This window comes from Perca fluviatilis, chromosome 6 (genome assembly GCF_010015445.1).
Source record: "Perca fluviatilis chromosome 6, GENO_Pfluv_1.0, whole genome shotgun sequence".
NCBI lineage: Eukaryota > Metazoa > Chordata > Actinopteri > Perciformes > Percidae > Perca > Perca fluviatilis.
Window position 1 is genome coordinate 7,625,673 of NC_053117.1, and position 14,418 is coordinate 7,640,090.

The 14,418-nt window shown below is 39.8% G+C and overlaps 2 protein-coding genes across 5 annotated transcripts; both read left to right on the forward strand.

The window, feature by feature from the left end:
- Positions 1 to 63: 63 nt before the first annotated feature.
- zbtb26 (zinc finger and BTB domain containing 26) lies at positions 64 to 4,508 on the forward strand. 2 transcript variants are annotated; one of them, XM_039802906.1, is made up of 2 exons: positions 64 to 206; positions 2,645 to 4,508. In XM_039802906.1, the coding sequence occupies exon 2, from the start codon at positions 2,679 to 2,681 to the stop codon at positions 3,990 to 3,992; it is 1,314 nt and encodes a 437-aa protein (XP_039658840.1). In that variant the 5' UTR covers positions 64 to 206; positions 2,645 to 2,678; the 3' UTR covers positions 3,993 to 4,508. The 2 variants fall into 2 exon arrangements, with proteins under 2 accessions (XP_039658840.1, XP_039658838.1); XM_039802904.1 differs by lacking the exon at positions 64 to 206 and adding an exon at positions 1,498 to 1,754.
- Positions 4,509 to 7,019: 2,511 nt separating this feature from the next.
- Positions 7,020 to 13,737, forward strand: LOC120560421 (P2X purinoceptor 4-like). 3 transcript variants are annotated; one of them, XM_039802907.1, is made up of 12 exons: positions 7,020 to 7,423; positions 10,561 to 10,708; positions 11,421 to 11,492; positions 11,961 to 12,033; positions 12,131 to 12,227; positions 12,309 to 12,389; positions 12,507 to 12,648; positions 12,799 to 12,935; positions 13,024 to 13,117; positions 13,217 to 13,282; positions 13,368 to 13,472; positions 13,606 to 13,737. In XM_039802907.1, the coding sequence occupies exons 1-12, from the start codon at positions 7,287 to 7,289 to the stop codon at positions 13,642 to 13,644; spliced, it is 1,191 nt and encodes a 396-aa protein (XP_039658841.1). In that variant the 5' UTR covers positions 7,020 to 7,286; the 3' UTR covers positions 13,645 to 13,737. The 3 variants fall into 3 exon arrangements, with proteins under 3 accessions (XP_039658841.1, XP_039658842.1, XP_039658843.1); XM_039802908.1 differs by lacking the exon at positions 11,421 to 11,492; XM_039802909.1 differs by lacking the exons at positions 13,024 to 13,117; positions 13,606 to 13,737 and having other exon boundaries at positions 13,368 to 13,458.
- Positions 13,738 to 14,418: the final 681 nt, after the last annotated feature.

The window sequence follows — 14,418 nt, forward strand, 5'->3', positions numbered from 1 at the left end:
TTGTTTGACTGGTATGTGATAAAAGCAATGTTGGCTTATTTAAATTTAGGAAAGTATTTAAAAAAATTGGTGATGAGAGGTGACGATTGTACTGTTGTACTGGGCCTTTAAATGGATTTTGCATCCGGATTAGCGCCTTCAAATGCCCGGACAGACCTACCGATGACAACCCATCTTTAACGTGTTTGTTTAAACGGGGTTAACAGGTACACAGCACTTATTATTGTGTCAGCTTAAGTAAAAACATAGCAGGTTAGCTACATTGTTGCATGTTATCATCAGATCGCCTGATATGTCTGCAGCTATTAGACTGGAGAGTAACGTTAGGCCAAAGGGAAATATGGAGGCGATTTGTGATCGATTGTTTACAGCTAAAGCAAACGTTGGACGTGGAGAGTGACTTTATACAATATAACTTTTTTGTCTTGCTCTAACCAAAACAGTTATACCCAGGCTATCAGTTTTACCTAAAAGAAAGCCAATACTTTAACGTTACTTTACCGATAGCGCTAAGCTAACATCGATGGTCCAGTTAACTCGGACAGCGGAAACCAACGTGCTAATCTCCTGTTAGAATTTCACATTAATGTCTTGTGTATCGCAAACATTAGTAACACTATAACAAGCAGTGTTTTAAACGCGTTATACCATTTTTTGTAATTCGGCTTTCAGCTGTAAGCACTATTCAACAAATATTTCATCTTTTTACGCTATTTTACGCTGCCCACCAATGTTCCCACAAGGCAAACCAGGAGTTATCTAATAACAGTTAGCTATAGAATGTGATACAATTAGATGTTGTTACCGTAACGTTACATTGAGTGGGTGAACGCTGTGCTCACGAGTGGACAGTGCATTACAGAAACATAATGGTATTTGATTAACGTTAACCGTTAACTAATGTTAGCTAACGTTAGCTGATGAAACAGACACGCTAGCTCGTGTTAAATTGGCATGTTTTTGAACCAAGTCTGGTTCTCAGTCTCACCCTATCCACGAGGGCTGCACGCGCCGGGTTAGATTATGATGAGAGGTGGTGGTTGTGATTTAAGCAGTGGTGGAATAAGTACTCAGATCTTAAAAAGTAGCAATACTACTGTGTTAAAATAAAATAAAAAGTCTTGCATTCACTACTCAAGTAAAAGTACAAAAGTATCAGCATTAACATATAATTAAAGTACCAAGTAGAAGAAAATGTAACTACTAAGTGAAGTACAGTACTTGAGTAAATAGTTAGTTTAGTTACATTCCACCACTGGAGACAGGTGATGGTATTTAAATGAATTAGCTCTTTGTCTTTAATGTATTTCTCTTAATGCATCAGCACCACCATGGTTTTGAAAGGTGCTTTATAAATCAAGTTTATTATTAATGTAGAATATAGTGTATATAGAGTTTAATGCGAGGTGAGACTACAGTTGTGTATTTTATATATATATTCTAAAAGTTTACATCGTATGTTTCTCTGGAATCAGCCTGCGTGAAGGACGTCTATATTCCGATTGGTTGCTGGTGTTTTGCCGCTGCTTGCCGTTGAACTGCGTCATAGCTCATTACCATAAAGTTGACCTACTTTCAACTTTCTGATTGACGCTGTGGTCGCTCAAAATGCGACGCCGACAGATTTGCCTCTCCTTGCAGCTGAGAGAAGCCAGCTTCCATTGAAAATGAATGACTTCCGGTAACTTTAGAAGCTCAAGTCGGCGGCGGTGTGTACGTACAGTTAGACGACATCCTTTTATTTGGAAATTCAGGTAAGACTGCATGTCATCTGAAGTACAATAGTGAAAGACAAAATATAAAATTCGCACTATTTATAGCGTGCGACTGTTCAGAAGAGATGACACAAGCTGTGTTTCCATCCACTTGTCAATCAAATGATCTGAAGTTCGCTAAAAACATTCATGTGAATACAGCCGGTGAAAGTGTGTTTCCATCCAACTGCTTTAAAGCGAATAAAAACCTGTGCGTAATGACGTCACATGCTGTTTTGCGGTCAAATTGTGGAAGCGTTTCCATTAATTTTCGCACATTTTCGAACATTCAAGCTAAAAAAAATTGAACAGAGTTTGCTAGCCAAAATGGATCGCCCCGTCTACCTACAAATGATTAATATTGCACAAGTTGTAATAGTGCTTATGTGCCAGCTGATGGCGACATATCAAGCTATAATAAGACAACAAGGACGCTATCAAAACATCGCTATGGTGATGCAGATATCTGCAAGTATGTAAAATAGCCGTTCATATTTCGCTCGTAAATTAAATTTAAAAAGTCTCTTGTCTCCTCATTTGTCCACTTGTATCTGTCTTTGTTGACACCCGCCATGTCTGCAAAGAAAGCGGAAATTACCTAAAACTTCTTCTTCTTCATTTTATGGCAGGTTTCAAACATAAAATGACCTAAAAAGTAATCGCAATTCATTATTTATTCGACAAATAACGTTTCCATCAGCGTTTATCCCATAAGCCGTTTACCGCTTAACAGAAAATCCTGTGAGATTGAACGTACAAACTTTGTGTTGATATTCATGAAATTAAATAGAATTTTACTGTTTCCATAAGGCTTTCTTTTTTTTTATCGATATGACTTAATTTGCATAAAAACATGTGGATGGTACAATCTCTGTATTTGTCCATAACAGGTGCAGTGCTGCTGCTGCTGGCTGTCTGTTCACTATGGCCCAGAACCAGGTAATCCTGCAGTTCCGCTTCGCCACATTTGGGGACTCGATGCTGCAGAAGATGAACCTCCTACGACACCAGAGACGCTTCTGTGATGTCACTGTGCGCATCAACCAGCTGGAGGTCCCTGGTCACAAGGTAGTGTTTGCCGCTGGCTCGTCTTTCCTGAGGGACCAGTTCATCCTTCAGCAGGACTCCGGGGAGGTCCAGATCTCCATGATCCAGGAGGCGGAGGTGGGCCGGCAGCTCCTGCTGTCCTGCTACACAGGGCAGCTGGAGTTTCCGGAGCTGGAGCTGGTGCATTACCTGACAGTGGCCAGCTTCCTCCAAATGGGCCACATTGTGGAGCAGTGCACCCAAGCTCTCAGCAAGTTCATCAAACCTCAGCCTGCACGCCAGCTGGAGGTGGATGTGGGGATAAGGAGGGAGAAGAAGGAGGAGGGGTTATCGTCCCAGGCCCAGAGAGAGCAGGAGTGCTCTCAGATCCGGACTGTCCATCAAGAGGGGGCGGAGGTGGTGCAGGTTGGGGACGACAACAGTGGCGATAATGACGACCACGAGGATGACGATGACGATGATGATGTAATCATACAGCCTGCGTCCCCTCTTCCTAACTTAGACAAACGTCCAAAGCAGGACATGGTGGAGAGCGACATCACTATCATAAAAGTGGAGTCTGTGTCTGACGTAGCGGAAAACTCCATCACTGGTCACTTCCCCGCCAGCCCACCTCCTGCCCTCCACTCTCCTGAGCCCCAGCACTCCCTCATAAACTCCACCGTGGACAGCCGTAGCAGTGAGATGGCGGCTCCGCCCGGCGCGACCGGGTACCCGCTCAGTCCCCCTCCTGCGTACCCTCCTGCAGAGAAACACGGTGTGCACCAGAGGAACTACGACAAACCCCTCCAGTGGTACCACCAGTGTCCAAAGTGCTCGCGGGTCTTTCGCCAGCTGGAGAACTACGCCAACCACCTCAAGATGCACAAGCTGTTCATGTGCCTGCTGTGCGGCAAGACCTTCACGCAGAAGGGCAACCTGCACCGGCACATGCGGGTCCACGCCGGCATCAAGCCCTTCCAGTGTAAAATATGTGGGAAGACCTTCACGCAAAAGTGCTCTCTGCTGGATCACCTCAACCTGCACAGCGGGGACAAGCCACACCGCTGCAACTACTGCGACATGGTTTTCGCTCACAAGCCAGTTCTCCGCAAACACCTCAAACAGATCCACGGGAAGAACAGCTTTGACAACGCAAACGAAGGCAACCTGCACGATGGGGGGCTTGACTTTGATTTTGGGCAAATATGAAATCTGTAGAAAACTGTTTTTTTAAGTAGCTTTTTTTGAATGCCATCGGCTATTTAAATGGCAGTGATGCAGACTTTACCTCGGATGGAACATTAGAATCCTAAATTTAGCAGTTTGAGAAACTGACAGTATTTTATACAAACAGAGCCTGTTATTCTTTGTGTGAGAAGCCATTGATTGCATTATTGAGGATTGGCAGATGAGTGAACATGGTGGCTGGTTTCCTCTAGCCTCATCCTGATGGGTTTAACTGGAGAATGCTAACGTGAAAGGAGACGTTTTCCTTGGTCTACATTTAACTGTAGCTTCATTACTGTGGACAGTTTTTTTTTTTTTTTTTTACAATACGTTGTAGATGCCTTCATATCGTACTTGAAAATTCAGCACTGAAACACTAAATATATAGACTGTACTTCATTAGTTTTATTGATGAATTAGCATGTCTTTGTGTCTATGCTGTCCAATGAGAAAAAAACATGAATGAAAAAGATCCATATGTATATTGTGTATACAGTCTACTGTAGCCTTTCTTTCTTTCTTTCTTACCTGTGTGAATATGACAACATGGACTTAATAACTTAAAGAAACTTGAAAGAGGAAAATATTTTATTGAAGGCAAGCTATGCCAGTGACCAACACGGATGCCAAAGTGTCTATGGCTACGTTCAGATTGCAGGCAAAAGTGGCCCAAATCTGATTTTGGGGGGGGGGGGTCAAGTGACCAGGTCAGACTTCTTCAGAAGTAGTGTGAACACTCAAATCTTGCCCAGATCTGATTTTTTTCAAATCAGATTTAGACCACTTCCACATGTTTTTTATTTTTTTTATTTTTTTCAATGCGGCGGCAGTGTGAACAACCAAGGCAGATTTGATGCGACTTTTACGTCAATCTACATCGAAATTTGTCACAATTGTGCACCGGCGGGAGTTAGCCCTGGACACGGACAGTAAAATTAAAAACTTGACTAGGCCTACAAAATGGAGCACATTGATGGAGCAAGTCAATGGAGGGAGCGTGAGGTGTTAGACCTAATTAGTGTATGGGGAGCTAGTTCAATTCAATCTAAACTAGAAGGATCATACCGTAACCATTCCGTTTTTGAAAAAATAGCAAACGAAATGGAAGAACGGGGACACAGGACTACCACTACACCCTCTGTAGTGAATTTGCAGCCATAGCCCAGCAAAAGGCCAAAATAACCAATTTGTCTCTCCATCTCTTCATTCTTCTCCTCCTCAGCACCTGCTCATTAATGTTACGGGTGCCATTACACAATTTTATTTTAAATAAATGCAAAAATGCTTACTTACTCCTAACTTTAGTGTAACAGCGTGCTGCGTCTGATGTCATTGTTATTGGTCTTTTGCGCACGCGGGTCAGTTCGAAACCGCAAACAGTTCACACTGGAATCTGATATAGGCCAAGGTAATGTGAACAGCCAAACAGAAATCGCATGTGAGCAAAAAATCCAAATTAAGCATTAAGACTTGCGGTGTGAACGTAGCCTTTGTGAACTGAAATGGTTCTTTTATACAGAATTTATATCTGAGGTACTATTGGACCAAAGTTACAATGTATCTGTCCTGTGTTCATGAAAGTCAGTGTGTGTTATGAAATTAAAAACTGACTCTTAATCAGTCTTGATTTCAAGTGTTCTCACTTGTGACACACTACTGTCCACCATTCAGGCACATACAAATTATATTTATGGAAATATAGTGAATCCAAAATGTAAATACTGAATTCCAACGTAGTGAAAATATGAGTTGAGTTCTAGTTATGTAGATATTCATTTACGCTGAAAGAGAAGCACACATGTTTAATGTTTAACACCCTCCTCAGTGTGCAGGCTTGGTTTTACAAGCTTTTTGATCAGTTAGGGTTTCACAGTGTGAGTATCTGAAAGTGGCATGTAAATGTGTGGTGAGTTTTTACAAAAGTTTCATTGTGTTTGCTGCAGTATGTTGTCTCGGTATCTTCACACCGGTGAGTAGATTACTAAAGAAGGGCACACAGCAGTGCACCTTTGCATGTTAAACTGGCAGCTTCACCCTCCTGCCATGCACCTTGCAAAAACTTAAATTAAATTGCGTGTGTCACACATTTAATGGAATTTTATTTAGACAGGGCCAGTGCACAATTAAACTTTAACCTTGTATAAAAGCAAAGAATGATGCCTTGTACTAGGTTTTGGCAAAATTGCTCTTTTCTGCCAATATTCCCTGGGCAGGTAGATAGAACAATACATTAATAACAGAATTCAATGCAAATGGAATACAGAACACCAGGTTATACAACTTTACATACATTATCATTCACATTTCCGACCCCACCTAATTACGATAATTTGCCAATATGTGCAAAGTTGCGCCATAATATTATCGGGCTCAGTCATTCCCACATCCTAAAACCAGTCTCCCATGCACACATGGTTCACTGTGTCACCATCCCCTCCTCTGATGGACTGTTGATACAACTTTGGAGACAAGAATTGGACCCCTGCCTTATACATGGTGTCTACTGAAGACTTTCTTTCATTATACAAAAAGTGAAAGAGCAACGCTTGTCCCTCCCTCATTACCACCACTGAGGTGCCCTTGAGCAAGGCCCTTAACCCCAACCACTCCAGTGGAGCTGCTCAGTGGCCGGCAGATCAAAGAGCAAATTTTCAATGCTATTGGTCACACTTTACATCTGACTGTGAGTTTTACAAATACTTAAACAGTGTTGGAGTGATTTTGTCTATCTTCGTCTGAAAAAATAAAATGATTTTTAAATTTGCTATTTTTCATTTGCTGAAAAGCAACAGTTTTGGACATACAAGGTTTTTGCCCCAACAGCGACAATATGTAATATAAGTATAATATATAATAGGATTTATTTCCTCATAATGTAACAACTAAATTATTCAAATCAACTCCACATGTACAATGTTATAATACTGCAGTCAGATCATGTATTTATAATTTATTACTACAGCATTTACACTTTTACATACCAATCAAACCAAATATACAAAATGTAGCTATATAACACTGGTGAAAGGATTCCCATTGGAAACATATCCGGATAATATTTGCTAAAGATAATAATAATAATAATAATAATAATGTCTTTGCCACTTCTACTCTGCCTTATTGTATTGTTACACGTGACTTACTGTATGTATTTTAGGTTCTCTGGTGCTCATAAACTTCACATTGTGATTCAAACAATTTGAATAAGGGCAGCTATGTTTACTCACCATCATCACTGCACAGTCCATCACTGGTGTATTCGGTGCAAAGGTCAGAATGACTGCAGGCTTCTGTCAGCGCTGTCTGCATTATGCGTTTGACTATGAAACACCTAAAACCCTGGTTATTCCAAACATTGGGGTAGGATGTGTCTTCAGGTTCACCCAGCTTCTGGTGGTGCTGTATGTGGTGGGGTAAGTAACAAATGATGTGGGGGACACGATGTACTTGGTTGGGATTTGGTCAAATGTGGCAGCGGTGGAAGAAGTATTCAGATCCTTTACTAAAGTAAAAGTACTAATACTACTGTAAAAATACTCTGTTACAAGTAGAAGTCCTGCATTGAAAATGTTACTTACGTAAAAGTATGTAAGTATCATCAGGAAAATGTACTTAAGGCAGTGGTCTTCAACGTTTTTTAAGCCAAGGACCCCTTAACTGAAAGAAAGACGGAGCAGGGACTCCCTACTACATACATTATATAAATTACAAGGGTTTTTCCCCAACAGCGACAATATGTAGTATAAGTATAAAGTATAATAGTATTTATTTCCTCATAATGTAACAACTAAATTATTCAAATCAACTCCACATGTACAAAATTATAATACTGCAGTCAGATCATGTATTTATAATTTATTACTACAGCATTTACACTTTTACATACCAATCAAACCAAATATACAAAATGTAGCTATATAACACTGGTGAAAGGATTCCCATTGGAAACATATCCAGATAATATTTGCTAAAGATAATAATAATAATGTCTTTGCCACTTCTACTCTGCCTTATTGTATTGTTACACGTGACTTACTGTATGTATTTTAGGTTCTCTGGTGCTCATAAACTTCACATTGTGATTCAATGTGTGACAATGACACGTACCAGTGGTATCTCTGGCTCACCACTTATACAGAAAATATAAACAAGTGTTTTGTCCCACCTGGTTAGTTTAAAGCTACTGTGTGTACTACTTGTGTGTGTACAACTTGTAAAACGCACTCAGGACAAAGAAGATTTGAATACAACAATTTGAATAAGGGCAGCTATGTTTACTCACCATCATCACTGCACAGTCCATCACTGGTGTATTCGGTGCAAAGGTCAGAATGACTGCAGGCTTCTGTCAGCGCTGTCTGCATTACGCGTTTGACTATGAAACACCTAAAACACTGGTTATTCCAAACATTGGGGTAGGATGTGTCTTCAGGTTCACCCAGCTTCTGGTGGTGCTGTATGTGGTGGGGTAAGTAACAAATGATGTGGGGGGCAAGGTGTACTTGGTTGGGATTTGGTCAAACGTGTCAGCAGTGGAAGAAGTATTCAGATCCTTTACTAAAGTAAAAGTACTAATACAAAAATGTAAAAATACTCTGTTGCAAGAGAAGTCCTGCATTGAAAATGTTACTTACGTAAAAGTATGTAAGTATCATCAGGAAAATGTACTTAAGGCAGGGGACAGGGACCCCCTACTACATATATTGTATAAAATGTTGCATATTAAACTGGGCCTACAATAACTTTTAGGGCAGCCAAAAGCCTTTATAGATACCTTTTTTTGCATAGAATACTAAGCTATTAAAATAGCCAAATAATTGTTGGCATGATTTTATAAATCATGTTTTAATGTTAAAAATACATGACAGTGAATCCTTAGGGTTAACTGTATATGTGGATGACTATTTTAGGGACTACCTTACCTATAGGTCAGTAAGCCTATCTTCAGTGGGGTATTTATATTTGCTAATAATATGTTGGATTAATTTGAGGACTTTTTTAAATTTAACAATTATTTGGAGCCCCCTCTGCATTGACTCTGAGGACCCCCTAGGGGTCCCGGACCCCCTGTTGAAGATCCCTGACTTAAAGTATAAAAAGAGTACTCAATGCAGAAAAATCCTCACATTTTAGAAACTGGAAACTGTCAATCAACTCAGTTTTTAATCAGCTAATCATTTCAGCTGAACGTGTACAGTAGGTCTATATACTGTACTTTACTTCACAATTAAACATTATATTTTATAAACTACATTTGTTTTGTGTGCAAAAATCTTAATTTGTAAAGTGACCAGTAACTAAAGCTGACAGATGAATTTAGTGTACAATATTTAACCTCAGAAATGTAGTGAAGTTGAAGTGGAAAGTGGCATGAAAAGAAAAGACTCAAGTGAAGCACAAGTAATAATAATAATAATAATACATATTATTTATATAGCACTTTACATGGTACTCAAAGACAATTTACAGTAAAAACAGCACATATAGCACATTAAAAACAGATAAGCAATAAAAACCAACACATAAAACAAGCATATTAAAAGCAATTAAAAACAATAAAACCAGTAACTATCAGGTGAGAAATGTAAGACTATTGTATGTAGAAAGCTAATCTGAAGAGGTGTGTTTTGATTAGTGTTTTGAATGTGTCCAAGTCAGTACAGTCACAGATGTGTATGGGTAGGGAGTTCAAGAGGCTGCAATGGTGAAAGCTCTGTCACCCCAGGTACGGTGCTTGTTCCTGAGTGGTGGGGAGAGGAGGTTTGCGTCAGAGGAGTGGAGGTTACAGGGAGGGAATTATGGCGGTGGAGCAGGTCTTTGAGGTAGGAAGGAGCCTGGTTATGGAGGGCTTTGTGGGTGAGGAGGAGGACTTTAAACCTCAACATTTGGTTGAGGGTTAACATTTGTGATAGGTTTGGTATGTGTGCATGCAAATGTTTGAATGTATCTTATATATTCTAAGGAGTTTCTAGAGACCAGTCAGTTTAAGATGATATGGTCTCATAGTGAAGCCTAGCTTAGAATGTGTGAATCTATTATGAGTTTGGGTACAACTTTCACACAGAGGAATCGGAGCCAGGAATGTGGGAATCTATTAGGAGCATCGGCCATAAAAGGTGTAGTTTAAGAGTAAAACTTGTGTGCTGAAATAGATGTCTCATGCTGTGTAAGCACAAAAAGAGTTTAAAAGGTATTCACTATGATGTACATGTGGTTCATCCTTGGGCAGACGTGTCTGTATGCTCATGGTTGTCCCAGTGTCATGAAAGTTTGTTCACTGTTTGAATAAAGCTGCACTTGATTTGTACTCTTCGGACTGGTCGTCATCTCTGAGGTCTCCCTACATCATTTCTGAATCATCACCCGATATCAATTTGTACCTCAACATTTGGACTTAAGTACAGTAGTTGAGTATACTAAGTTACATTTCAACAACCGAATGGGGATATGAAGCTAAACTTGTCATGGAATACTGTTGTAATGAGCTGCCTGGTGATTTGTCATGATTTGATTGCATTGTTAAAACTTTCCTACTGCTGTAAACCTGCAGGTATGTGTGTGTGGTGCAGAAGGCCTACCAGGAGACAGACTCTGTCATAAGTAGCGTCATCACCAAAGTCAAAGGTTTTGCCTTCACCAACATATCTGACATGGACCCCCGGTTTTGGGATGTGGCTGATTATGTTATCCCATCCCAGGTATCTAACCATACGTTTCGTCTTTATCACAGAAATACCCACGCACAAAAATGTTAAATCATCATCTATGCCAGTGGTTCTCAAACTTTTTTTCAATATTGTATACTTTGAAGTATTATACTAACATAATACTAAAATAAAAAAAGCCTATATATAAGAGGTACAATGCTGTGCCTGATTAGGCTAAACAACAACCTTGTAACTGAAAAACACTTAAATGCTAGCCTACATTTCAAATGTTTAGAATCCATCATTAAGTTCATTCGTTATTATAGTTTACTTATTTTAGGAAATATCATGCATGAAAAAAATATCTCTTGTACTCCAAAGTACCCCCCATTTGAGAAACACTGCTCCATGGTAAATGGCATGACAATTGTGTTGAACTGATTCAATTCAGTTTATTTAAGAAGGGGACAGTGGAAATTAATAAAACACTTGATTGGGTTAAAAGTGCCAGAATTAGCCAAAATGCTATTTTTCATCTGTAGTGCCCTGGCCTCGATTTTGGAAAGGCTTTTTAAAATACAAATAAACAAGATAGAAAAGACAAAACAAGCAGAGCAGAACAAGAGACAGCACAAATTAGAAAAAAAGGCCCCAAAAGCAAAACAGGTTACATAGTAACATTGTTACATTGTTCAACTATGACTGTGAGCGAGATGAGTATTTCATTGCCTTGTCACATTTGTGCTTCTCTTCTGTCTAACAGGGTGATAACTCATTCTTTGTTTTAACCAATATGGTTGTTACCCCCAATCAGACTCAGTCACGTTGTCCTGAGGTGAGTCACTGATGCTACCTGATATGATATAGTATATATGGAATGTTATGGACACGTCATAGAAGCTAAGGTCAGGGCCAACTAGGGACTCTGCTCATTATTTAGATTCATTGTTATTGTTCAGTTTACATAAACACTGTTATGAAACAATCAATTCACAATTGTTTTGTGGTTCTTATCCTATGATCTACTGGCTTGACCTCTGTGAGTTGATTCTGAAAGCAGTTACCCATGTGAGGAGGCCCCAAAAACATGCTAGAATAAATAGCTGTGGAATGCGGGGAGGGGCCCATAGAGAATGCCTTTGTGCAGGGCCCAGAAATGTGTGCTACGCCCCTGCCTCAAATGTGTACTTAAGTACAGTACTTGAGTTACATTCCACCACTGCCAATAACTTTAGGAACAGAGCAGGGCTCTGAGATGCCTCATACTAGATCAACAAATTAACACGGGTGATTTCTCCTCCAGCTTCCAAACCCATCAACTACTTGTGTGGATGATTGTGACTGTATCGAAGGACACAGTGATCCTCAAGGCAATGGTAGGCTTTCCTCACTGGGTGGCATCAGATTAATATGGGTTGATAAAGGATGTCTACATACAGCAAACAGCACCTGACTGACCAATTTCCCTCTCAGGTATACAGACAGGGCTGTGTGAGAACTATTCCACGACTGCCAAGACCTGTGAAGTGCTCTCATGGTGCCCTCTTGAAATAGACACTAAGCTGCCCGAGTAAGAATATATGCAATGTTATAGTATTTATAAGTTATTATAGTATAATGTAGGTATGGCTTGATATGTTGTTTCCCACAGACATGCACTGCTGGCTTCAGCAGAGAACTTCACTGTGCTGATCAAAAACAGCATAACATACCCAAAGTTCAACGTTCACAGGTCAGAGTTTCTAAAAATGTCAAAAGAAAGGCTCTTATCAGTACAGTATATTCAATGCTGCTGTTTCATTGTGTGCCATTATATCAAATGTATTTCTTGGCTTCCTTCCTCCCCCAGAAGAAATATTCTGCCACATATTAACTCCTCATACCTGAAGAGGTGTGAATTCAATCGTGCAACAGACCCTGACTGCCCCATATTTCGCCTGAAAAACATAGTCTCAGAGGCTGGAGAGGAATTTCAAGACATGGCTGTAAAGGTATGGCCAGAATTAAATATGACATACATTTTACAAAATGTTCATTTCTGTATAATTTACCTCTCCACACTCCCTTATCTCTTATCTCCCTTAAATTTAAATTGTATACACAGCTTGTTAATGGATGACTTTTATTGCATGTTTCTAAAGGGTGGTATCCTCGGTATTATTATTGACTGGAGCTGTGACCTGGACTGGTGGGCAGGGAAATGTCACCCCAAGTACAGCTTCCGCAGACTGGACAGCAAACATCCGGTCAATAATGTGGCTCCTGGATACAACTTTAGGTGAAACCATTGTTAACAAATGCTCATTAATACATGGATTAAGCTTAGGATAAAAACATAAAAAAAAACAAAAAAACACTTCTTTTAGGTTTGCAAAATACTACAAGACCCAAGATGGAGAGGAAACTAGAACCTTAATCAAAGCATACGGGATCCGGTTTGACGTCATTGTATTTGGAACTGTGAGGCCAGAATAAATCTTTAAGTTGCAAAGACTTCATCAGCTAAATGTGTGTTCTCTTTGCTCTGACAATACCTGGGTTTGTTCTTTTATCGCGCAGGCAGGAAAATTTGGAATTGTACCAACCATAGTGAACTTGGGTGCAACATTATCTTTCCTAAGTTTGGTGAGTATACATGTTCAGTCCTGCACGTAATATGTGATTTAAAAGAATGCAATTTTCTAGAAAAAGCATTGATGTTTTCCTACAGGTTCCCGTTGTTACTGACTGGGTTTTGCTGTCATGCATGCGTAAAAGAGATCTTTACAGCAAACATAAAGTCACAAATCTGAATGAGGACGTTGAAACTGAATCAGTAAGCGACCAATCCTAGTTTCACATTTTACATTCCTCAATGCTAACAGTAATTTGCATTGAATGAAAAAAATATTTTGTGGGGTCAATTTTACTCGACAGATTATCTGTTTTCTTCTGTTTTTATAAAACAGATGTCAATGGGAACGGGCACCAGCTACGGAACCCAGTAACATGGTCTCATCAACATGGGAACATTTTTCTGCAGAGGGAACCTGCTGAACCTGCTCTGAAAAAAATGACATAGAAATATAGATCTTTCACATCATTTGAATTCTTCAATAAAACTGGTTAAATGTGTAAATGTTGCGAATGAGTGTAGATTTTTGATGAAATTAACCTACCTTCTGTAAAGAAATCTCTAAAAGACGTGATCGTTTGATTCCTGGAGGAAGGAGAGGCTGGGGTCGAATTGAAAGTTAAGCAAAAGGTTTAATAAAACAACACGATGAAAACGACAGTCAAAACAAAATCAAACATAAAACATGAAACATTGCCAGCAGCAGACTGCAAAACATGCTTCCCCTGTCGGGTCACAGTTAGCAGCCATGCGACATGACAAAACAATACACTGTAAACAGCGGACTTCAACATGCTTCCCCTTGTGGGGTCACAGATTGAAGCCCCGTGACATGACAAAACAAATGTTACACTGCAGCTGACAGCGGACTGAATCCATGCTTCTCCTTGTGGAGTCACATAAAAACAGTCCTGAGATCGTCTCAGGATCCGAATTATATTTCTGTCCCTCAGGATAATAGTGGGGCAGACAAGGGGAGAAAATCGTTCACAAGTGGATACAAGCACCAAATTTGGTGTGGTTATCCCTCTGGGGCCAATAATTTGAAAAATAACGTTAGCCACCTGATTTTTCGAAATGGCCGCCATTTTCCAAGATGGCCGCCATTTCTGTCATTGGAAAACACATATCTTGCCACATAATTTTA